Source organism: Eubalaena glacialis, chromosome 18, assembly GCF_028564815.1.
Source record: "Eubalaena glacialis isolate mEubGla1 chromosome 18, mEubGla1.1.hap2.+ XY, whole genome shotgun sequence".
In the NCBI taxonomy this organism is placed as follows: Eukaryota; Metazoa; Chordata; class Mammalia; order Artiodactyla; family Balaenidae; genus Eubalaena; species Eubalaena glacialis.
In genome coordinates this window covers 37,437,501-37,462,287 of record NC_083733.1, presented here as the reverse complement: position 1 = coordinate 37,462,287, position 24,787 = coordinate 37,437,501, and the positions used below count along the sequence as shown (strand labels likewise).

Below are 24,787 nucleotides of genomic sequence, written 5' to 3'. Positions count from 1 at the left end.
CTGTATATGGCTCATATTATATTTCTATGAGGGAGTGGTGCTCTAGATCAGGATAATTAACTGTACATTTTTCTGGGGAGAGATTCATAGCATTCCCCCAAGAATGTGAAGTCCCATGGAAGGGAAGAATCACGATACTATAGATAGAACTATAGATATCCTCTGTAGCTCCTTCTGGAGGCTGCCTTCAAAACACCTTAAAAATAAAGCATTTTACCAAATCACTGTTACTGGCCCATGAAAGGGAGGTTTCCAGCAGCCATCTCTTCTGATATTCATCCACAAGCCGACAAGCTTGGAGCGGGCCTAGATGTGCTGATACTGAAAATCTTAGCTTCCCAACAGGGGTTAGTGTTCCAGAGAAAAGCTATAACCGAAGAAATGCAGCAGGAGGATTAATATCTCCCCATCTTCTGCCTCTCTCCCCACAATAAAAAAAGTCTATTATGGGACAAAAGTCCTGAAAGGCTGTGAAACTGTTGCATGGCTAATTAAAAATTAAAAGTAACTAAAAACTTCTGACCCAAGAAGGTCATGAGAACAGCACAAAAACTTCCTTACAGCTAAGGAAATTAAAAGGATTGTTTCCTTTTGAATAATAAAGTACTCCTTGTTAATCATTTCTTGAAGTTAGTTAAGTGATGGGTATATACCTGATAAAACAGTAGGAGAGCAGTTTTCATTTGTTTTCTCTTGATGCATCATTTCTGTGTTTCTCTCAGAAAGCTGAACATCATTACATTCTTATCTCTCTTTCACATATTACATATCAGTTCCCAGACTTACTAGACCATAGATTCATAACTGTGGAAGCGAGATCAGGAGGGAGACTGCCAATGTCAGGACAGGGCAGAATAAGAGAGGGTAGAGGTATGTACAGATTTTAAAAGCATATTCAAAACTATCATTGCTCTGATATAGCCATGACAGTCAGTACATTTTGAAATTTCAAAGAATATTAAAGGATGCATGTTTTGATTCTCAAAAGGGAGTACAAGTTAAAACAAGTTTGAGGATCTCTGCCCTAAATCCACATTGCTTCACACTAGAGCAACAAATGTAGTACAAAATGTCAGCTCACACTTGAGCAAGTCAAAATGCTGGGAATTCTTTGCACTGGAGGAGGTAACACTGACTAGCATGCCCTGTGTGATAGTCCGCTGGGTTCTTTCATCAGAGTAAGCTTAGACTTTAAATTTGACATATGCAAAGTAGAAGCTTTCCTACCTACCTAAAGCATGCCTACACTTATCACCAAAAGTAGGTACACTTGAAAAGTAATCACAGCATTTCAACTGATCTTATAAGGCAGAAAAAAGTTCTTAGGTCAGTCTCTTTACAGCCACTTTTTGTCCACAAGGAAGGCAACAGCCATAACCTTTTTTTACAAAATAAGTAGAAGGCCAGATTATTAAAAATCTTCAGTCATGACTTCACCACCAGTCTCAGTAATTTCTGGGCCCATGGGAGCAGCTGAGTTGAGGATTAGGGACAAGGTGGAAATTTCCTTAACCTGTTGGCAGCAGTCACCACGTAGAAGTGTTTCTTAAGGTAAGGAGAGAAAAAAGGGAGGGAAAAAGGCATATTTTTAGATCAATTACTTTAAGAAGAAACAATAAAAGGACTTGCTTAAGTTTAGCCACTTGGATTTGTTTAAAATTGATAACTAAAGGGGAAAAGAAGATTCTAGCAAAATTATAGTAAAACAGTCACATGACTTTCAGGGGCATGTTTAGAGCAAGTTTGAAGTGAGAAAATATGTTATCCTACCCTTTTCATGTGAAAAATGGAGCACCCTAGAATGTTATTTTTCCAAGTGTAACTCACAACCCACCAGTGGGTCATGAAATCAAATTGGTGGGGCATGACTAACAACTTTTTTTTAATGAAACTAAATATCATAGAATAGAAAATATCGGAGTGCATCACACTCTGTGGAGCAAATGTCACAGTATTTGGTTTCACGTGTGTGCGAGTACACGTGTACTTGTATACTGGCTCTCTGGGTAAAGCATTTTGGTTTTGTTTTTTATTGAAGATCTAAGCCAATATCAAAATGTTGGAAAGTCACTTCCCTGGAGGACAATTGTTTTTAAGATACATTCTGTGTCCATGGTTCCAAAGAGTTCTGTTGTAAACAAAATTATAAAGCTTTTAAAGCCTAAGAGGGCTTTCCTAGGCCCTTTTTCTAAAATGTGGAGGAATCGTCCTCAAGCTACAGGCAATTAGTTCTGAGCACTGCACTGCGATGTTCATTGAGAACACATGCTCAAATTTCATTCTGTCACTTCAAGTGTTCACGTAAGTATGAATTAAATGCTATTTTTATGCCAGTCACTTTTGGTCTGTGGCATTTTTTAATCAAGGTAACAGGTTTTTGACATGAGACTTTTTTCCCCCTAAATAATCTATTTAGAATCAAAACGTAAGTGAAAACTTAGTACACTTCTTTCAAAGGACATTTTAAGAAAACAAATGCTGCTTTTACTAAAAGAAAAACAGATACCTTCCATTTCCTCTGAGCCATGTATTTCTGCAGCAATAGTTGGGATTTGAGACGAACTTTCGATTTAGAAGCTTTGGCAGGCAAGTTATTCAACCACTCATGTTTCAGGCACTGTGTGGCACTCATTCTGCAGCTGTGAAATCAAACAGCAGGTGAGACTTTTAGTTGCGGTTGCACTTTTCTGGCTATCCAAAATCTGCTTAATTGGTAGGAAGCTGAGTCAGTGGAACAGATTAATCATATAGGCAGATTCATGCCACGTGCTAAAAAAAGACCTCCTGCTACCTAAAATTCCCATCTTTAAAAGTGCAAGAATGTCGTCAGCAAAATGTTCCCTACCCTCTATTGAGGGGATGTGCCCTAGTGATTAATCACCATCTCCCAGAGAGAGCTGGGGAATCAAGACAGCACAGTAGGAGGGCCAGCTGTGCCTGGAATTGCTCTTGAGAAGTAAAAGAACATGAGCCTTGAAAGAAGCTCATCTTTCTTCACAGAGAATAATGTCAACTTGTTCATCTGAATTAGAAATATATTTCCTCTCACATAACTTTTCACAATAAGGAAGAAACAAAACAGTCAAGGCCAGGGAACGCGAGCTGTCTCAAAGCCCAGATCTTGGGCCCTACCACTTGTAGTTATTCCCATATGTCTGAGTATCGGAAAACTCAGTGGCCCAACCCATAACCTTGATATAGCTACTGAAAACTAAGTAGGTCTTCATCACCAGGAAATAAGGTTTTCTGTCTTTTATTCTGGGGGATAACAACTGCATATCTCAACTTTTTTTCAACATTAGCCTATGAAAAGCAATAACTTGGAAATAGGCCTAATTTGTAAATATGGTCCTTCTAAAACTCTTGTCTAGATTTTATGCTCCTAGTTGCTTGTTTCTTAACTGACTTCCTTTGTCCCTTTCCCTGCTACCTTTTCTTTTTTTTCCCCAAAGAAGTAGCAGACTAAGAAATCCTGGACAGAATCGGTCTACAGGAAGAAAGGACCATTCGCTTCAGCAGCCCTGCCCAGCACCAGCCTGATTTCCACAGCACCCAGATGGATGGTCACCATCAGGATGGATCATGGGTGACAAGCAATAAAGGGTACCTCTTCTCTTTGACCAGCAACCGGGCGACAAAGTCCTTGGCCTCCTCTGACAGCCCTTCAAAGGTGTCAGCATCAAAATCCCAGCTACAGTTCACAATGAAATTCATGGTCTCTGCATCTGTTTCCCCTAGAAATGGGGACAAACCACTGAGCCTACAGAGGAGAGAAAGGACTGTCAGTATGTGGAAGCTATACCTGCCAACACACATCGACAAGATAGAGAAGACTCTTACAAGGTCAAGCAGAACTAACCAGAACCAAGAGGGTTCAAAAGAAAAGCACCCCCATTGCCTCTCCACAGGAGAAGTCCAGTGCGCTCGATAAAGGAAGTGGAAGCACTGAAAAATTGACGGCAGGAAGAGTGGCGGAATAAGTCCCCTATCATGCTCACCACATTCCCCCTTACCCTGAAGTAAAGAGTAAATTGGGGTCCAACCCAATACGCCCATTTATCAGGTACATTTGACTGAATATTGAGATGGCTTGACATGTCTCTGAGACTACCCAGGCCTCAGGGGCCAAAGGAAAACTGGCTTTATTAGGCTCCTCTAGAGGAGGGCAGAGAGATGAGACAACTTCACTGGCTGGCCTTGGGCCACAATATTCCCCAACCTGGTGTAGCACACACACAAAGTGTGGGGAAACAGTTAAACTGTAATAATAAGACTGGGAGCAAAGCTTGATTTTGTTGGGCCTCTGAGGAAATAGCTGAGGGATGTCCACAGTTGGAGAGAGAGGAGGACATTTAGTCTGTGCACAGATCTCCTCTCAGCCCATCCTAACTCTGCTTCCTCAGCCCACAGAAAACAGGGAGTGCAGAGCAGAGGGACAAAGTTAGAAGATGCAGGAGCTGTGCCCTGCCCTGCCCTCCCCTCTCCTTACCGCTTCAGTGCACTCCAGCCCCACTTGCACCACAGCACCTGCATTTCTTTGCCAGAGGGCTTTCTCTCCAGTGGAAGCTGATTTATCCACCCAGAAGTTTCAGGGAATTAATAACTCTGGGACCAGCCCACTAGCAACAACTGATTAGAGTCAGTGTATTAATACCCCAACTCCCTCCCCCACCAGCTGGCCTAGCTCTGAGTGGGTGTCCCACAGTGGGCCCCAGTTCCCTGCAGGATTAAACTCCAGGTGCCCACAGTGGTTACTGACTCCAATGGATTACTGACTTCCCCATTTCACTTCCCCACTTCTCTGTTGGCTTTTCTTGGGGATGCCTCCCCAATAAACTCCTTGCCCTCAAATTTTTGCTGCTTCTAAGGATACCCAAACTAAGACAAATGGCCCCCATTCCCAGTGGGGCGTCAGGCCCCTGGGCACTCACAGCATGTAGGTGATGACTCCCACACTCCACATGTCTGTTGGGAACGAGACAAACTCGTAATTGACGACTTCTGGGGCCAGGAACTCGGGAGTGCCAAAGTTCACCTTCAGCTTCTCCCGAGGCTTGTACCTGGGGAGGAGGGGTGCAGAGGAAAATGGGAGTGAGCCCCGAGAGAAGATGTGGATGCCCGGCTAATTCCTGGGGGGGCGCTAAACACTCCCCAACCCTTGCTGTCAGCCATGTTTTCTGGACATCACATCCCACCACACATGGTTTACTGGGAAATCATCACACACCCAGGCCCTAAATGCAGACTTTCCTAAGTCACTGCGGAGAATAAGAAAACCACAGTCCTCCTCCTCCTCCAGGTATTTACAATCTGAAAAAGAGGGAAGATCAATATATCTTAATGAAAAAGAGGGAAGATCAATATATCTTATGTGACTGGCCTGCAGTCACATGGATGAGCACAAACAACCTGCGTAGAAGCTGTGTGGGGAGGACTGCTCTATTGTGCATCGTGGTTAAAGGGAAGACGATAGGAGTTATAGAAAGAGGCAAAATGCTCAACATCACTGATCATCAGGGAAATGCAAATCAAAACCACAATGAGATATTACCTCACACCATCAGAAAAAAATAGAGAATTGCAACTGTTGGCTAGGATGTGAAGAAATTAGAACCTTGTCAGTAGGAATGTAAAAGGGAGCAGTTGCTATGGAAAACAGTATGGCAGTTCTTCAAAAAACTTTTTAAAGAACTACCATATGATCCAGGAATCCTACTTCTGGGTATATATCCAAAAGAATTAAAAGCAGAGTCTTGAAGAGATATTTATACACCTATGTTCATAGCAGCATTATTCAGAATAGCCAAAAGGTGGAAGCAACCCAAGTGTCCATCAGCAGATGAATAGATAAACAAAATGTGGTATATACATACAATATGATATTATTCAGCCTTAAAAAGAAAGGAAATTCTGACACATGCTGTAATATGAATGAACTTCGAAGACATTACAGTAAGTGAAATAAGCCAGTCACAAAAAGGCAAATACTGTATGATTCCACTTATATGAGGTTCCCAGTGTAGTCAATTCAGAGACAGAAAGTAGGATGCTGGTTTCCAGGGGCTGAAGGCAGGAGGAAAATGAGGGGTAGTTGTTTAATGGGTACAGAGTTTCAGTTTTGCAAGGTAAAAAAAGCTCTGGAGATTGGTTGCACAACAATATGAACATATTTAAAGACTACTGTAACTAATCTTGAAAATTGCTAACATGGCAAATTTTATGTTGTGTGTATTTTATACAATTACAAAAAGAAAAAGAACTAGAAAAAGTATTCTGGACATGAAGTTTAAGGAAGGTTAGGAAGAGAATTCATGGCTGTATGGGGAAGGGGTTGGAGAAAGTTGGTTTTTAGGATCAATCTTGAAAAAGAAGAAAACCTCTAGCTGAAATTTAATGGGCAGAAAAAAAGTCCTTCAGTTGGAGAATGGATAATATAAAGTATGGTACATATAGACAACGGAATAGTATTCAACACTTAAAAAAAATGAAAAAGAGATTCACAGAAAGATAGACAAGATGAAGAGGCAGAGGGCTATGTACCAGATGAAGGAACAAGATAAAACCCCAGAAAAACAACTAAATGAAGTGGAGATAGGAAATCTTCCAGAAAAAGAATTCAGAATAATGATAGTGAAGATGATCCAGGACCTCGGAAAAAGAATGGAGGCAAAGATCGAGAAGATGCAAGAAATGTTTAACAAAGATCTCAAAGAATTAAAGAACAAACAAACAGAGATGAACAATACAATAACTGAAATGAAAAATACACTAGAAGGAATCAATAGCAGAATAACTGAGGCAGAAGAATGGATAAGTGACCTAAAAGACAGAATGGTGGAATTCACTGCTGCGGAACAGAATAAAGAAAAAAGAATGAGAACAAATGAAGAGGGCCTAAGAGACCTCTGGGACAATATTAAATGCAACAAAAATCGAATTATAGGGGTCCCAGAAGGAGAAGAGAGAGAGAAAGGACCCGAGAAAATATTTGAAGAGATTATAGTCAAAAACTTCCCTAACATGGGAAAGGAAATAGCCACCCAAGTCCAGGAAGCTCAGAGAGTCCCATACAGGAGAAACCCAAGGAGAAACACGCCGAGACACATAGTAATCAAATTGGCAAAAGTTAAAGACAAAGAAAAATTATTGAAAGCAGCAAGGGAAAAATGACAAATAACATACAAGGGAACTCCCATAAGGTTAACAGGTGATTTCTCAGCAGAAACTCTACAAGCCAGAAGGGAGTGGCATGAAATACTTAAAGTGATGAAAGGGAAGAACCTACAACCAAGATTACTCTACCCGGCAAGGATCTCATTCAGATTTGATGGAGAAATCAAAAGCTTTACAGACAAGCAAAAGCTAAGAGAATTCAGCACCACCAAACCAGCTCTACAACAAATGCTAAAGGAGCTCCTCTAAGTGGGAAACACAAGAGAAGAAAAGAACCTACAAAAACAAACCCAAAACGATTAAGAAAATGGTAATAGGAACATACATATCGATAATTACCTTAAACGTGAATGGATTAAATGCTCCAACCAAAAGACACAGGCTCACTGAATGGATACAAAAACAAGACCCATATATATGCTGTCTACAAGAGACCCACTTCAGACCTAGGGACACATACAGACTGAAAGTGAGGGGATGGAAAAAGATATTCCATGCAAATGGAAATCAAAAGAAAGCTGGAGTAGCAATACTCATATCAGATAAAATAGACTTTAAAATAAAGACTGTTACAAGAGATAAAGAAGGACACTACATAATGATCAAGGGATCAATCCAAGAAGAAGATATAACAATTAAAAATATATATGCACCCAACATAGGAGCACCTCAATACATAAGGCAACTGCTAACAGCTATAAAAGAGGAAATCGACAGTAACACAATAATAGTGGGCAACTTTAATTCCGCATTTACACCAATGGACAGATCATCCGAACAGAAAATTAATAGGAAACACAAGCTTTAAATGCCATAATAGACCAGATAGATTTAATTGATATTTACAGGACATTCCATCCAAAAACAGCAGATTACACTTTCTTCTCAAGTGTGCATGGAACATTGACTAGGATATATCACATCTTGGGTCACAAATCAAGCCTCAGTAAATTTAAGAAAATTGAAATCATATCAAGCATCTTTTCTGACCACAACGCTATGAGATTAGAAATCAGTTACAGGGAAAAGAACGTGAAAAACACAAACACATGGAGGCTAAACAATACATTACTAAATAACCAAGAGATCACTGAAGAAATCAAAGAGGAAATCAAAAAATACCCAGACACAAATGACAATGAAAACACGATGATCCAAACCTATGGGATGCAGCAAAAGCAGTTCTAAGAGGGAAGTTTATAGCTATACAAGCCTACCTCAAGAAACAAGAAAAATCTCAAATAAACAATCTAATGTTACACCTAAAGGAACTAGAGAAATAACAAACAAAACCCAAAGTTAGCAGAAGGAAGGAAATCATAAAGATCAGAGCAGAAATAAATGAAATAGAAACAAAGAAAACAACAGCAAAGATCAATAAAACTAAAAGCTGGTTCTTTGAGAAGATAAACAAAATTGATAAACCATTAGCCAGACTCATCAAGAAAAAGAGGGAGGGGACTCAAATCAATAAAATTAGAAATGAAAAAGGGAAGTTACAACAGACACCGCCAAAATACAAAGCATCCTAAGAGACTACTACAAGCAACTCTATGCCAATAAAATGGATAACCTGGAAGAAATGGACAAATTCTTAGAAAGGTACAACCTTCCAAGACAGAACCAGGAAGCAATAGAAAATATGAACAGACCAATCACAAGTAATGAAATTGAAACTGTGATTAAAAATCTCCCAACAAACAAAAGTCCAGGACCAGATGGCTTCACAGGTGAATTCTATCAAACATTTAGAGAAGACCTAACACCCATCCTTCTCAAACTCTTCCAAAAAATTGCAGAGGAAGGAACACTCCCAAACTCATTCTATGAGGCCACCATCACCCTGATACCAAAACCAGAAAAAGATACTGCAAAAAAAGAAAATTACAGACCAGTATCACTGATGAATATAGATGCAAAAATCCTCAACAAAATACTAACAAACAGAATCCAACAACGCATTAAAAGGATCATACACCATGATTAAGTGGGATTTAACCCAGAGATACAAGGATTCTTCAATATACGCAAATCAATCAATGTGATACACCATATTAATAAATTGAAGAATAAAAACCATATGATCATCTCAATAGATGCAGAAATAGCTTTTGACAATATTCAACACCCATTTATGATAAAAACTCTCCAGAAAGTGGGCATAGAGGGAACCTACTTCAACATAATAAAGGCCATATATGACAAACCCACAGCAAACATCATTCTCAATGGTGAAAAACTGAAAGCATTTCCTCTAAGATCAGGAACAAGACAAGGGTGTCCACTCTCACCACTATTATTCAACATAGTTTTGGAAGTCCTGGGCACAGCAATCAGAGAAGAAAAAGAAATAAAAGGACTACAAATTGTAAAAAAAAGAAGTAAAACTGTCACTGTTTGCAGATGACATGATACTATACATAGAGAATCCTAAAGATACTACCAGGAAACTACTAGAGCTAATCAATGAGTTTGGTAAAGTTGCAGGATACAAAATTAATGCACAGATATCTCTTGCATTCCTATACACTAATGATGAAAAATCTGAAAGAGAAATTAAGGAAACACTCCCATTTACCATTGCAACAAAAAGAATAGAATACCTAGGAATAAACCTACCGAGGGAGACAAAAGACCTGTATGCAGAAAACTATAAGACACTGATGAAAGAAATTAAAGATGACACCAACAGATGGAGAGATATACCATGTTCTTGGATTAGAAGAATCAATATTATGAAAATGACTATACTACCCAAATCAATCTACAGATTCAATGCAATCCCTATGAAATTACCAATGGCATTTTTTACAGAACTAGAACAAAAACTCTTAAAATTTGTATGGAGACACAAAAGACCCCAAATAGCCAAAGCAGTCTTGAGGGAAAAAAACGGAGCTGGAGGAATCCGGCTCCCTGACTTCAGACTATACTACAAAGCTACAGTAATCAAGACAATATTCTGGCACAAAAACAGAAATATAGATCAATGGAACAAGATAGAAAGCCCAGAGATAAACCCATGCACCTATGGTCAACTAATCTATGACAAAGGAGGCAAGGCTATACAATGGAGAAAAGACAGTCTCTTCAATAAGTGGTGCTGGGAAAACTGGACAGCTACATGTAAAAGAATGAAATTAGAACACTCCCTAACACCATACACAAATATAAACTCAAAATGGATTAGAGACCTAAATGTAAGACAGGGCAGTATAAAACTCTTAGAGAAAAACATAGGAAGAACACTCTTTGACATCAATCACAGCAAGATCTTTTTTGATCCACCTCCTAGAGTAATGGAAATAAAAACAAAAATAAACAAATGGGACCTAATGAAACTTCAAAGCTTTTGCACAGCAAAGAAAACTATAAACAAGATGAAAAGGCAACCCTCAGAATGGGAGAAAATATTTGCAAATGAATCAAAGGACAAAGGATTAATCTCCAAAATATATAAACAGCTCATGCAGCTCAATATTAAAAAAAAAAACAACCCAATCCAAAAATGGGCAGAAGACCTAAATAGACATGTCTCCAAAGAAGACATACAGATGGCCAAGAAGCACATGAAAAGCTGCTCAACATCACTAATTATTAGAGAAATGCAAATTAAAACTACAATGAGGTATCACCTCACACCAGTTAGAATGGGCATCATCAGAAAATCTACAAACAACAAATGCTGGAGAGGGTGTGCAGAAAAGGGAACCCTCTTGCACTGTTGGTGGGAATGTAAATTGATACAGCCACTATGGAGAACAGTATGGAGCTTCCTTAAAGAACTAAAAATAGAATTACCATATGACCCAGTGATCCCACTGCTGGGCATATACCCAGAGAAAACCATAATTCAAAAAGACACATGCACCCCAATGTTCATTGCAGCGCTATTTACAATAGCCAAGTCATGGAAGCAATCTAAATGCCCATCGACAGACGAATGGATAAAGAAGTTGTGGTACATATATACAATGGAATATTACTCAGCCATAAAAAGTAATGAAATTGGGTCATTTGTAGAGATGTGGATGCATCTAGAGACTGTCATACAGAGTGAAGTTAAGTCAGAAAGAGAAAAACAAATATCGTATATTAACGCATATATGTGGAACCTAGAAAATGGTACAGATATATCGGTTTGCAGGGCAGAAATTGAGACACAGAAGTAGAGACAAATCGTATGGACACCAAGCGGGGAAAGCAGCGGGGTGTGTGGGTTGTGGTGTGATGAATTGGGAGATTGAGATTGACATGTATACACTGACGTGTATAAAATGGATGACTAATAAGAACTTGCTGTATAAAAAAATTAATTAAATAAAAATTTTTTTAAATAAATAAATAAATTTAGTGATTAAAAAAAAGAATCATCAATCCATGAAAATACATGGAAGAACTTTTAAAATCTACAAACAGTAAATGCTGGAGAGGGTGCAGAGAAAAGGGAACCCTCTTGCACTGTTGGTGGGAATGTAAATTGATACAGCCACTGTGGAGATCCGTATGGAGGTTCCTTAAAAAACTAAAACTAGGGGCTTCCCTGGTGGCGCAGTGGTTGAGAATCTGCCTGCCAATGCAGGGGACACGGGTTCGAGCCCTGGTTTGGGAAGATCCCACATGCCACGGAGCAACTGGGCCCGTGAGCCACAATTACTGAGCTTGCGCGTCTGGAGCCTGTGCTCCGCAACAAGAGAGGCCGCGATGGTGAGAGGCCCGCGCACCGCGATGAAGAGTGGTCCCCACTTGCCACAACTAGAGAAAGCCCTCGCACAGAAACGGAGACCCAACACAGTCATTAAAGAAAGAAAGAAAGAAAGAAAGAAAGAAAGAAAGAAAGAAAGAAAGAAAGAAAGAAAGAAAGAAAGAACGTGAATTTCTAAAAAAAAGCCCAACAAATCCTAGAAGATATATATTAAAAAAAAAAAAAAAAGCTAAAACTAGAACTACCATTCGACGCAGCAATCCCACTACTGGGCATATACCCTGAGAAAACCATAATTCAAAAAGACACAGGTATCCCAGTGTTCATTGCAGCATTATTTACAATAGCCAGGACATGGAAACAACCTAAATGTCCATCAACAGAAGAGTGGATAAAGAAGATGTGGAACATATATATAATGGAATATTACTCAGCCACAAAAAGAAATGAAATTGGGTCATTTGTAGAGATGTGGATGGACCTAAAGACTGTCATACAGAGTGAAGTAAGTCAGAAGGAGAAAAACAAATATTGTATATTAATGCATATATGTGGAATCTAGAAAAATGGTACAGATGAGCCTATTTGCAGGGCAGGAATAGAAAGGCAGACATAGAGAACAGATGTGTGGACACAGGGGGGAAGGGGAGGGTGGGATGAATTGGGAGATTAGGTTTGACATAAATACACTACCACGTGTAAAATAGATAGCTAGTGGGAACCTGCTGTATAGCATAGGGAGCTCAGCTTGGTGCTCTGTGATGATCTAGATGGGTGGGATGGGGTGGGGGGAGGGAGGTCCAAGAGGGAAGGCATATATGTATACATATAGCTGATTCACTGCACTGTACAGCAGAAACTAACACAACATTGTAAAGCAATTATACTCCAATAAAAATAAATAAATAAAATGGATAACCAACAAGGGCCTGCTGTATAGCACAGGGAACTCTGCTCAATATTATGTAACAACCTAAATGGGAAAAGAATTTGAAAAAGAATAGATACATGTATATGTATAACTGAATCAGTTTGCTGTACACCTAAAACTAACAAAACATTGTTAATCAACTATACTCCAATATAAAATAAAAAGTTTAAAAAAAAAGCATATTACTAAGTGAAAGAAGCCAGTCTGAAAAGGCTACATACTGTATGATTCCAAATATATGACATTCTGGAGAAGGCAAAACTGTGGAGACATTAAAAAAGATTGGTGGTTGCCAGGGATTAGGGAGGAGGGAGAGGTAAACAGGTGAAGCACAGAGGATTTTTAGGGCAGTGAAAATACTTTGTATGATACTATAATGATGAATACATGTCATCATACATTTGTCCAAACCCATAGAATGTACAACACCAAGAGTGAACCTAAATTTAAACTATGGACTTTGGGTGATTATGATGTGTCAATATAGGCTTATCAATGGTGATGATGGGGGAGGCTTTGCATGTGTGGGGACAGGGGATAAATGGGAAATCCCTGTTCCTTCCCCCCAATTTTGATGTGCACCTAAAACTCCTCTAAAAAATGAAGTGTTAATTTAAAAGAATTAATGGGCACTTCCTATTCGCCAGATACTATGCTAAAAGTTTTACTTATATAAACTTTTCATCCTCACAACAACCCTATGAAGTAGGTAAGTTTATTGTCCCCATTTTACAGATGAGGCAATTGAGAAATAGAGAAGAATAAAATAAATATCCTGCCAATGTGGCCTGATTCCCTTAAATCAGGGATGTGAGTTTTCAAAATACAGTCTCTTCTTTTCCAAATTTGCTGAGAGTCAGGCAAATGCAGACCCTGAGCCAACACAGACCATACTCACCCAGTGAAAGAGCAACAAAGATCACCTTGGTGGCTGAGTTGTGGCGGGAAGCCAGGGAGGGAAGGAGAGCTAGAGCCTTCCTCTGGCAGCCTGTTCCTCTCCTGCACTGGCACCTGACTGGAGCCTCAGGGCCAAGGAGCCAAACTGAGAGGAACAGGCTTCCCTTTGAGGAGAGAAGGTCCAGGCTCTCAGCCCCTGGACGTCCCTTTCCCAGGATGCATTCTTGTTTCCACTGCTTCATCTGCCCCACAGCCACATCCTGTATCATGTGACTTTTTAGCTCCTTCCACTAGAGATGGCATATATTGCCCCATCCCATTGATGGTGAGCTTGGCCACATGAGCTGCTTTGGCCAGTGGAATGTGGGTGGACATGACGGTGGGCCAATTCCAAGCTAGGCTGTAGGAGCGTGCCCTCTTGCTCCTCGGCCATCACCATGAGAAGAGAATGAGAGACACCTGGAACAGACCTGTCCTCACTGACCTGCATCCAAGCCCAGTTCAACTCAGCCTAGATCAGTGACTCCCAACCAGTGGTGTGTGGATAAAAGTTTAACAACCAGCTATCTGATTTTCCTTTAAGTTTTGATTTGTAGCATTTGCCAATCGTGTAAATACTGATTTCACCGTGTCTGATTTAAAAGTACCATCACCATGTCACTGAATGAAGAGTTGGGAAGAGATCGACAATAGCACACTATTCTATAGTCTTTCCACCATATAGATAACAATCGGTGTAAATAAACTCATGAGCATAAATAATTGTGAAATGTAGTGAAATAATTAGGAAGTGCTAACTTTTTAAAATGTAATATCTTTGTTTTTAAATAATTTCTTTAATTGTAAGCTTATACAATTTAATTTTTAATAATGGCCATGTTTAACAACTGGCTTACAAGATTCCTTATCATGAGCTAGTATAAGTTGGGTCCAGCATACTAACTCCCCAGCTGACTCAAAAATGTGTGGAGGAAAATAAACAATTGGTGTTTTAAGTCACTGCATTTGGGGGTGATTTGTTATACAACAGTACTGTAGCAATAGTTAACTGATCCATCCACCCCAAAGCTGTGTCAAAATATCTACTAAGACCCCCCTCTCCAGATTCCCAGCACAAGGCCCTCTGTGATCATAAGGTCACATATGAGGTTGCAGCCTCATAAGGTTTGAGATAGGCACCTCCTCGCCCTGCCAAAGGATCTGATGAAATGGGCTTAGATTCCAATCTGAGCACTGGACTGGGAGTCAGGAGGCTCATCCCTGCACCCAACATTCTGGAGACCAAGATAATTAAACAAGATACTTCCCATTCTGTCTCCATTCTCGACCCTTTGACATGTCCCTACTTAGACCCACTGACGACTCTCACCACCCAGCCTGGTGTAAAACTGGTCCCTCTTGCTGGATGTCAGAGTCTCTGAAGATTTGTATGGCCCCCCTCTACTGGGGGTCATACCTCCACTCACAATCTCAGCGCCTTCTCACAGCCCCACCCAGAAATACAACTGCACTTTCTATAGTTCGTGTTATGGGGAAAATTTGTCATTTCCTCCCTCTTTACAAACATTTAACCATTCTGGAGCATAAAGCATGCTCTCTCAACCTGCACATTCCCCCCACAGGTCCCTCCTTTTAGAAGGACACACTTCCCAGGAAGCAGGCCAATTTGTCAAAAACCAATTTGCCAAAGAATCTTTGTGCTGAATGACCAGTTTGCCAGACTATTGAGGATGCTTTTGATGTTTTCCTTTCATCTCACAGCCAGAACCTGTGAACCTGTCAGCCCATTTCCACTAAGTGCAAATTCCTGAGTACCACGTTTTCTGACACCTGCACTTCTCCAGTGCCCAGCAGTTTTTCGTGGGTGGCTTTCTCTTAACTACGGCTCCCTGGGAGTTCCCTGGTGGTCCAGTAGGTAAGACTCTGTGCTCCCAATGCAGGGGGTGCAGGTTCGATCCCTGGTCAGGGAACTAAGATCCCACATGCCGTGCGGCCAAAAAATTTAAAAAATTAAAATTAAAAATATGGCTCCCTGTGTTTATTTTCTTGAACTTGCCCTCTACCTCTGGTCCCACTGGCAAAATTATTGCCATTAATGCCCTTAACCAGATTAACAAATTTGACTGACAGTTTGGAATCGATTTTTTAAAAGTTTTATTGAAATATAGTAGATTTACAATGTTGTGTTCGTTTCAGGTGTAAAGCAAAGTGATTCAGTTTTATATATATATATATATTCCTTTTTAGCTTCTTTTCCATTATAGGTTATTACAAAATATTGACTATAGTTCCCTGTGCTATACAGTTGGCCCTTGTTGGTTACCTATTTTATATATAGTAGTGTGTATTGGGGATAGATTTTGACTAATCGATTTTCGGTAAATTGGCCTACAACCCTTTTCACCTCCCACCATCTGAGACTCAATGGCCTATTGGATACCATTCCAACCTCTGAGCCTCCCTACTCAGGATGCCCCGTTAGTGCCCTCATCTTCTACTGTCTCTTTCTCCCCCAGTCCCACCCACAGCTCCTGCCTTCCCCAGGCCAGCCTGCTCATGCGCAGTGCGCACCCTATTCTTGGTCCCACTGACACTATCCCTCCTGCCCCGCTCCATGCAGAGTCGTGCTGGAGCCGGTTCTCACGGGTGCACGAGAGCCAGTGGTGCACGTCTCCTCCCAACTCAGCACTCAGTGACGTCATGTTGGTAGCTTGAAATCAGCCAAAGCTAGCAAAGGTTACAAATCAACCCCACCTCCTCTCACGCCCCAGACGCAGCGGGTTGTTAAAAATTTACCAGAACACTACTGCCTGCAGGTAACAAAACCCTGTCCATTTGTCTCTTCTGGCTGCTCAGAGACTTCCCAGACTCCAGGAACCTCAGGTGGTTACTTCTTGCTCTGAATTCACAGTGTGTCACTGTAAATCCTCATTTGGCAATTGGTCACCCGGCATTTGGTAGGGTCCTGAATACATTAGTGTGTGAGGTCTGGATGAAGAACATATTGCCCCACAGTGAGGGAACAGTGGTTCTTGGGGGGAGGGCAAAAAAATCTTAGCTATTACAACGGTCTTCGGCTCTCCAAAGGGCCACAGTACATAAACAGATACACAATACACCTGTGGCATTACAGTTCATGAGGAGGGGACCGAGGGATTAGGAAAGAAATGGTTAAAAAGGCTCTTTGTGGGACAGGTGGGGACATGAAAAATAGGTTGAGAAACACGCCCTGGTGCATAAGGTGTGCAAGTGTATAGGATGCATCCCAATTTTACACAACATTATTTGGGAAAATATTAAGCAATTTTTTACATTATGGATTGAGTGTGATTTTTAGGCATCTGGGTTGGGGGATTTGGGACTGTTCATGAAATGCAGTACGCTGTGTAGTGCAGACCCTGAAGGTACAGCGAGGTGATAAGAACTTCCCTCTGCTGTTGCCCCAATACCACACTTGGCCTCCCATCCATCATGTGGGGCCCTGAAAATGCACCTTTCACACCTACAAAGAGGTGACATTTACCTCTCCAACCAGTGGGGAAGTGACCTAGGAAGACCACCATTGTGGGTTTGAACGCCCCCTCTGGGAGGCCGGTGCTGGACACCAGAGGCTGAGCTCAGGCACGGCTCTGCCTCCATGGGGATGAAGTGCTCCTTTTTCCCCTTGTAGATGGAGTGGTAGATGCTGCAAGGCTCAGAAAGTGACAAAAACAACTTCTGTGTGGAGAATGACCATTAGAGTAAGAGAAAATTTCAAGATTTGAAGCCATGGTGTGAAGACCTAGCTAGAAAGTATGTGATTCTCAGAGAAATGTCATTCTTGGTGGAAATAGAATTCTGGAGGAAGCCTGGAGGATGAACATACATTTATTGCCATCTTCACAGACTGTGGATGCCCTCCCCAGTGCCAAGGGTCTGCTACAGCCACACCACTGGGTGTGCACGCCATGGGCAAGAGCCCTGCAGAGACATGGTGTTCATCAAGCATGAGACTGGACAGGATCCAACAGTAAAACTATATGTCACCAGGCTTTAGGTGTTTTAAGGGACTGTAAGATGTTTTTTAAATTATATATGATGTTCACTTTATGCACTGAAACTTGAGAACCTAACCACTCTCATAGGATGGGTCTTCCTGTTGATGTATTATCTCATTTAAACTTCATAATTGCCCATATCAGCGGGCACTGCATTGTTTCACCATTTTACCAAGATCTAACCCAGTCCTGAGTGCCGAGAACCACTTACCCATGGCACCATCCTATTTAACCTAGTCATTTTCTGGAGGGCAGGGTTGGTGATGAATGCATCACACAGCCCAGTACATCTTGGCCCAGGAGGCCTGGGGAATGAATAGGAGGAGCTGCCCAGCACCCCCATTCAGTGACCCCCTTTAACTATCACTCCCCTCTCTGTTCACACAGGTGGTTTGAAATACTGTTAATCCCACAGCCTTTTAAGGAGAAGCAGAGCCCGCAGCACAAAGCCGCCCCCTGCAGTAGTAACGAGGCCTCTCTACGCAGTCCTTGTGAGGGCCACCAGCCTCAGTGAGAGAGCTTTCTCATATCAGTCCCAAAACTCAAAAATTGGCTGAGTTGTGGGTAACCATGTCCAAGAGAGCCACCAAGAGTTTCCAAGGAGTTCTGTCAAAGTACCGAAATAAAACTCCCTTACCTTCTGGCCAGCCCGAAGTCAATGATCTTAATTTGGTGTCCCGTCTGATTGACACACAGTATGTTCTCAGGCTGGGAAAGAAAGAGAAGTTTGCATAGCTTAATCAACAGCTAAGAAGGTCTGAGTTCCCACACTTATTTGTCAATAGGCCTCAGTTTCCCAGCCTGCAAGGGAAAGCCCTACAGGGCAGCCCTATAGGGATGGATAGATACTGAAAATAAATGATGTGGGCTAGTGTGAGACAATAAGGAGTGGTATGGATGGTGGGGAACTGGAGAACTCCTGCTCTGTGTAAAGGGGCAGCCACTGCTCAGCTCCAGCCACTGGCCACCATACAGGAATGCAGGCCCAGTCGCCAGAGTTCCTCAGTCCTCAAGGGAAGCCAGAAATCCAGGTTTAAGTAAAAATTCCATGCTTTTAAATGTTGACAACTTAATCCAATTTAAACATGCATTCATCACGTATAGGAATCAAACACGACATGTCTGGGATGCGGATTTGGCCCACAAGCTGATTGTTTGTGACCATTGGCTTGGGGTGGTGGTTCCAAACCCTGGCTGCATGCTAGAATCATCAGGGAAGTCCTCAAAAGTCCCAACACCCAGGCCCCAACCCTGACCTGATTACATCAGAATCTCCGGGGTGGGACCAAATCTGCAGTAGTTTGGTCAAGGAGATCAGAGCTGCAAAATGTCAACCTGCCATTTTGTGGTGACAGCTGCGACCCATGGGATGGAGGTGCTGGACTTGACATACTTCTCTTAAGTGTTTCAGATCAGCTTGGAGGCCCTGAGGGAGACTGGAATGATTCTCGTTGCTTGTGCCAGACAAATCTGGATAGGGGTAGGGGTGGAGGGCAGATGGAGGGCTTATGGTATAAAGGAGCTAGAGACCTAAGGCCAGTGCCTGAGGTCCAGGGGTCCATTACCAGGGTCCCTAGCCCTAGATGAGTACTTTCCCATTCCGGAAACTCAGTGTCTCCATCTGTAAAATGGGAATAATAACGTCTTCCTGCCTTCCTCCTGGGAGGGTGTGAAGATCAAATGACATAATATGCATTAAAAACTTTCCAGCTTATGAAGCAAATGTCAGGTACTAATTCCCCTAACAGAAGGTTTTATTGCTATTTATGTTACAAAGCAGTTGTGAAATTCCTCAGATTGGTTCAGGAAACTGATGATTAAAAATCTTCATGTCTTGGGACTTCCCTGGTGGCGCGGTGGTTAAGAATCCGCCTGCCAATGCAGGGGACACGGGTTCGAGCCCTGGTCAGGGAAGATCCCACATGCCGCAGAGCAACTGGGCCTGTGCGCCAGAACTACTGAGCCTGTGCTCTAGAGCCCGTGAGCCACAACTACTGAGACTGCCTGCCACAACTACTGAAGCCCGTGCACCTAGAGCCCATGCTCTGCAGCAAGAGAAGCCACTGCAATGAGAAGCCTGCACACCACAAGGAAGAGTAGCCCCCACTCGCCACAACCAGAGAAAGCCCGCACGCAGCAACGAAGACCCAACGCAGCCAAAAATAAATTAATTAATTTTAAAATTCTAATAAATAAATAAAACTAAAAAAAAATACTTCATGTCTTCTTTATAAGGTCTAGAACAACACTGTCCAATAGAAATATAATGTGAGCTACATATATAATTCAAAATTTTCTAATAGCCACATTAAATAAGTAAAAAGAAATAGGTGATCTTAATTTTCCTAAAAGCATTATTGAAATATAAATAATAAACATAAATAATAAATAAATAATAAAACATGAGATCATAAAAAATTACCATTTTAAAGTGTACAATTCAGTGGTTTTCAGTAGATAGTTCACCACTATCTAATTTTAGAACATTTTCATCACTTCAAAAAAAAAAACACCATATTCATCAGCAGTCACTCTCCATCCTCCTCACCCACAACTCCTGGCAACCACTAATGTATTTTCTATCGCTGTAGATTTGCCTATTCTGGTCATTTCATATAAATGTAATCATATGAATCATAAATATGTGACCTTTTGCATCTGATTTCTTTCAGTCAGCATAATATTTTCAAGGTTCATCCATGTACCAATACTTGATTCCTTTTCATGGCTGAATAATATTCATTGTAAGGACAGTACCTACCACATTTTGTTTATCTATTCATCAGTTAGTAAACATTGGGGTTGTTTCTACTTTTTGGCTATTATGCATAATGCTGCTAAGGACATTTGTGTACAAGTTTTTGTGTTGACTTGTGTTTTCAATTCTTGAGTATATGCCTAGAAGTGAAATTGCTGGGTCATATGATGATAACTCTTTGTTTAACATTATAGGAACTGCCAAATTGTTTTCTAAAGTGGATGCACAACTTTACAATCCCACCAGCAATGTATGAGAGTTCCAATTTCTCCAAATCTTAGCTAACGCTTCTTGTCTGCCATTTTTATTTTTTATTTTAGCTAATCCAGTGGGTGTGAAATAGTATCTCATTGTAGTTTTGATTTACATTTCTCTTTTGACTAATGATGTTAAAAATCTTTTCATGTGCTTATTGGCCATTTTTATATCCTCATGGGATAAATGTCTATTCAAATCCTTTGTCCATTTTCAAATTTGTCTTTCTCATTGAGTTGTAAGAGTTCTTTATATCTCCTAGATACAAGTCCTTTATCAGATATATGATTTGAAAATATTTTCTCCCATTCTGTGGGCTGTTATTTCATTTTCATTATGGTGTCCTTCGAAACATAAAGGTTTTTAATTTTGATGAAGTCTAATTTATCAACTTTGCTCTTCTAGCTTGAGCCTTTGACTCATATATAATATACTCCTATGCTTTCTTCTAAGAACTTTATAGTTTTAGCTCTTACATTTAGGTCTATATCCATTTTGAGTTAATTTTTGTATATATTATGAGGTAGGGGTTCAACTTTCATGTGGATATCAAGCATGGTGTCCCAGCACCATTTGTTGAAAAGACTATTCTTTGCCCATTGAATTGTCATGGCACTTTTTTCAAAAATCTATTGACCAAAAATATAAGGGTTTAATTCTGGACTCTCAACTGTATTCCATTGATCTGTCTGTCTGTCCTTACGTCATAACACAGTTTTGATTTCTGTAGCTTAGTAGTGAGTTTTGAAGTTGGGAAATGTGAGTCCTCCAACTTTGTCCTTCTTTTTCAAGATTGTTTTTGATATTCTGGGTCCCATAAATTTCCATCTGAATTTTAGGATTAGATCATTAATTTCTGCAAAGAAGCCAGCTATGATTTTGATAGGATTGCACTAAACATACAGATCATTTTGGAGAGTATTGCCATCTTAACAATATTAAGTTTTCTGATCTATGAATATAGGATGTCTTTCCATTTACTTATGCCATCTTTAATTTCTTTCAACAATGTTTCATAGTTTTCAGAATATAAGGCTTATACATCTTTGGTCAAATTCATTTCTAAGTATTTTATTCTTTCTGATGCTACTGTAAATGAAATAGTTTTCTTAATTTTATTTACAGAATGTCGACTGCTAATGTACGGAAATACAATTGATTTTTACATCTTACATCCTACAACATTGCTGAACTCATTTATTAGTTCTAATAGTTTCCCTCCACCCTCCTTAGGATTTTCTATATACAAAATCATGTCACCTGTGAATAGAATTTTACTTCTTCCTCTCCAATCTGGATGTCTTTTATTTATTCTCTTGCCTAATTGCCCTGGTTAGAACCACAAGTACAATGTTTAATAGAAATGGCAAGAATATACATCCATGTCTTGTTCCTGATGTTAAGAGGAAAACATTCAACATTTTACCATTAAGTTTAATATTAGCTGTGCGTTTTTCATAGATGGCCTTTATCAGGTTAAGGAGTTCTCTTCTATACCTAATTTGTTTAGTGTTTTCATAATGAAAAGTTGTTTGATTTTGTCAAGTGATTTTCCTGCAGCTACTAAAATGATCATGTGATGTCCTTTATTCTTTTAATATGGCATATTACATTGATTGATTTTTCATATATTAAACCAACCTTGCATTCTTGGGACAAATCCCACTTTGTGATGTGTATAATCCTTTTTATATGTTGCTGTATTCAGTTTACTAATATTTTATTGAGAATTTTTACATCTATATTCATAAGGGATATTTGTCTGTAGTTTCATCACAAGAAGTGATGTCTGCCTGGTTTTGGAATCAGGATAAGTCTGGTCTCATAAAATGAGTGAGGAAGTGCTTTATTCTCTTCTAACTTTTGGAACAGTTTGTGAAGGATTGGTATTAATTCTTTAAACATTTGGTAGAATTCACCAATGAAGCCATATGGGCCTAGGCTTTTCTTTGTGGGTAGTTTTTTACACCAATTTGATTGTTTTACTTGTTATAAGTCTATTCGGTTTTCTATTCCTTTTGAGTGAGTTTTCAGAAGTTTGTGTCTTTTTGGGGAATTCATCCATTTCATCTACATTATCTAATTTACTGGCATACAATTTTTCATAACATTCCCTTATAACCTTTTTTTATTTCTGTAAGGCTGGTAGTGATGTCCCCTCTTTCATTCCATTCATTTTAGTAATTTGAGTCTTCTCTCTAGTTCAATATAACTAAAGATTTGTCAATTTATTGATCTTTTCAAAGAACCAACTTTTGGTTTCATTGATTTTCTCTACTGTTTCTCTGTTCTCTGTTTCAATTATTTCTGCTCTGATCTTTCTTATTTGTATCCTCTGCTTGCTTTGAGTTTAGCTTGCTCTTCTTTTTCTAGTTTCTTAAGATGGAATGTTAGATTATTGGTTTGAGATCTTATTTTTAATATATAAGTGTTTGCAGCTACAAATTTCATTCCTAGTTTAGATGCACCCCCATAAGTCTTGGCATGTTGTGTTCTCATTTTCATTCATCTCAAAGTATTTTCTAAAACTTAACTTTAATAATAATTTTATTTGGCCTGATATATCAAAAACACTATCATTTCAATAGGTTATCAAAATAAAAAATATTGATGAAACATTTTCCATTATTTTTATCATATTGCCTTTGAAGTCCAGTGTGCATTTTACATTTATAGCACATCTCAAATCAGACACTAAATTTTCATCAGAAATACTTTAGATGTATTTAGATCTCATGAATTATTTGTATTTAGATTTCATGAAATTTATAGCTTTTGAAAAGCAAATTAACATATTGAAATTGTTCCAAATATACTTAATGTCTTTCAATAATTTAATCGTGTCCATTTTTAGATTTAAATTACTAAAATTTAAAATTCAGTTCTTCACTCACACTAGTTATATTTCAAGGGCTTAATAGTCAAATGTGGGGCTTCCCTGGCAGTCCAGTGATTAAGACTCCACACTTCCACTTCAGGGGGCACGGGTTTGATCCCTGGTTGGGGAACGAAGATGCCACAAGGCACAGTCAAAAAAAAAAAGAAAAGAAAAGAAAAGAAAAAAGAAGAAAGAAAAAAAAAAGGCAAATGTGGCTAGTGTCTATTATATTGGACAGTGCAGCTCTGAGCTCTTTCTCCATATTTTAAATCAACCAGCATTCCTAGTAGGTAGGTATTATCATTCCCCACTTTTCAATTGATGAGCTTATGCAAAATCAATCAATAAGATCAAGAAACTTATGCAAGATTTCATGGCCAGGAAGAGGCTGAAGTAACACAAGCCCTGCTTCTGGATGGGAAGCAGACCTTGGCAATAATTGTCTCCTGCTGTAGTGTCACAGGCGTTGCCCCAAAGGCTGTTCATTGACCCTGAATCACAGAGCAGAATCCTAGCTTCTCCTAACTGCTCATCCCACAAGCAGCTGGTCCAAAGGCTCTGGAATTAGCTCTAGTAAGCAGGGAAGCTTGAGGCCAATTCCCCACCATCTCCACCATTTTTCACAGTACCACAACCTTGTCAGGAAAGATGGTCAGAAGGAGCAATGTGTACACATGTAGGTCCAGACAACATACTTCCCATCTTCTGTGGGGAGCCACTGAAATTCCTGGGGTAGTAGAGAAATATCTTCCTGTTGTGCCAATGGAGTAGAAAAACCACAGCAATGGCCACCATGCAAATCAAAACCACAATGAGATATCACTTTAAACATGTTAGAATGTATGTCATCAAAAAAACAAGAGATAACAAGTGTTGGTGAGGATGTAGAGAAAAGGGAAACCTTGTGCACTGTTGGTGGGAATGTATTAATAAATTGGTGCAGCCTTTATGGAAACAGTGTGGAGGTTCCTCAAAAAATTAAAAATATAACTACAATGTGATCTAGCAATTCCACTTCTGGGTATATATCCAAAGGAAACCAAATCACTATTTTGAAGAGATATTTGTACCCCCATATTCATTGTAGCATTATTTACAATAGTCAAGACATGGATACAACTTGTGTCCATCAACAGATGAATGGGTTTTTTAA

General features: G+C 39.9%; 1 protein-coding gene across 1 annotated transcript in view; it reads right to left on the bottom strand.

Moving 5' to 3' along the window:
* Positions 1 to 1,374: 1,374 nt before the first annotated feature.
* MYLK3 (myosin light chain kinase 3) overlaps positions 1,375 to 24,787 on the bottom strand; it is a 45,617-nt gene continuing 22,204 nt past the window's right edge. The window contains exons 9-13 of the mRNA XM_061173142.1: positions 18,381 to 18,451; positions 4,932 to 5,060; positions 3,608 to 3,760; positions 2,507 to 2,639; positions 1,375 to 1,545 (exon numbers count right to left, since the gene is read on the bottom strand). Coding sequence (XP_061029125.1) covers positions 1,486 to 1,545; positions 2,507 to 2,639; positions 3,608 to 3,760; positions 4,932 to 5,060; positions 18,381 to 18,451 — 546 coding nt within the window. The 3' untranslated portion in view covers positions 1,375 to 1,485. The remainder of the gene's footprint in view (positions 1,546 to 2,506; positions 2,640 to 3,607; positions 3,761 to 4,931; positions 5,061 to 18,380; positions 18,452 to 24,787) is intronic.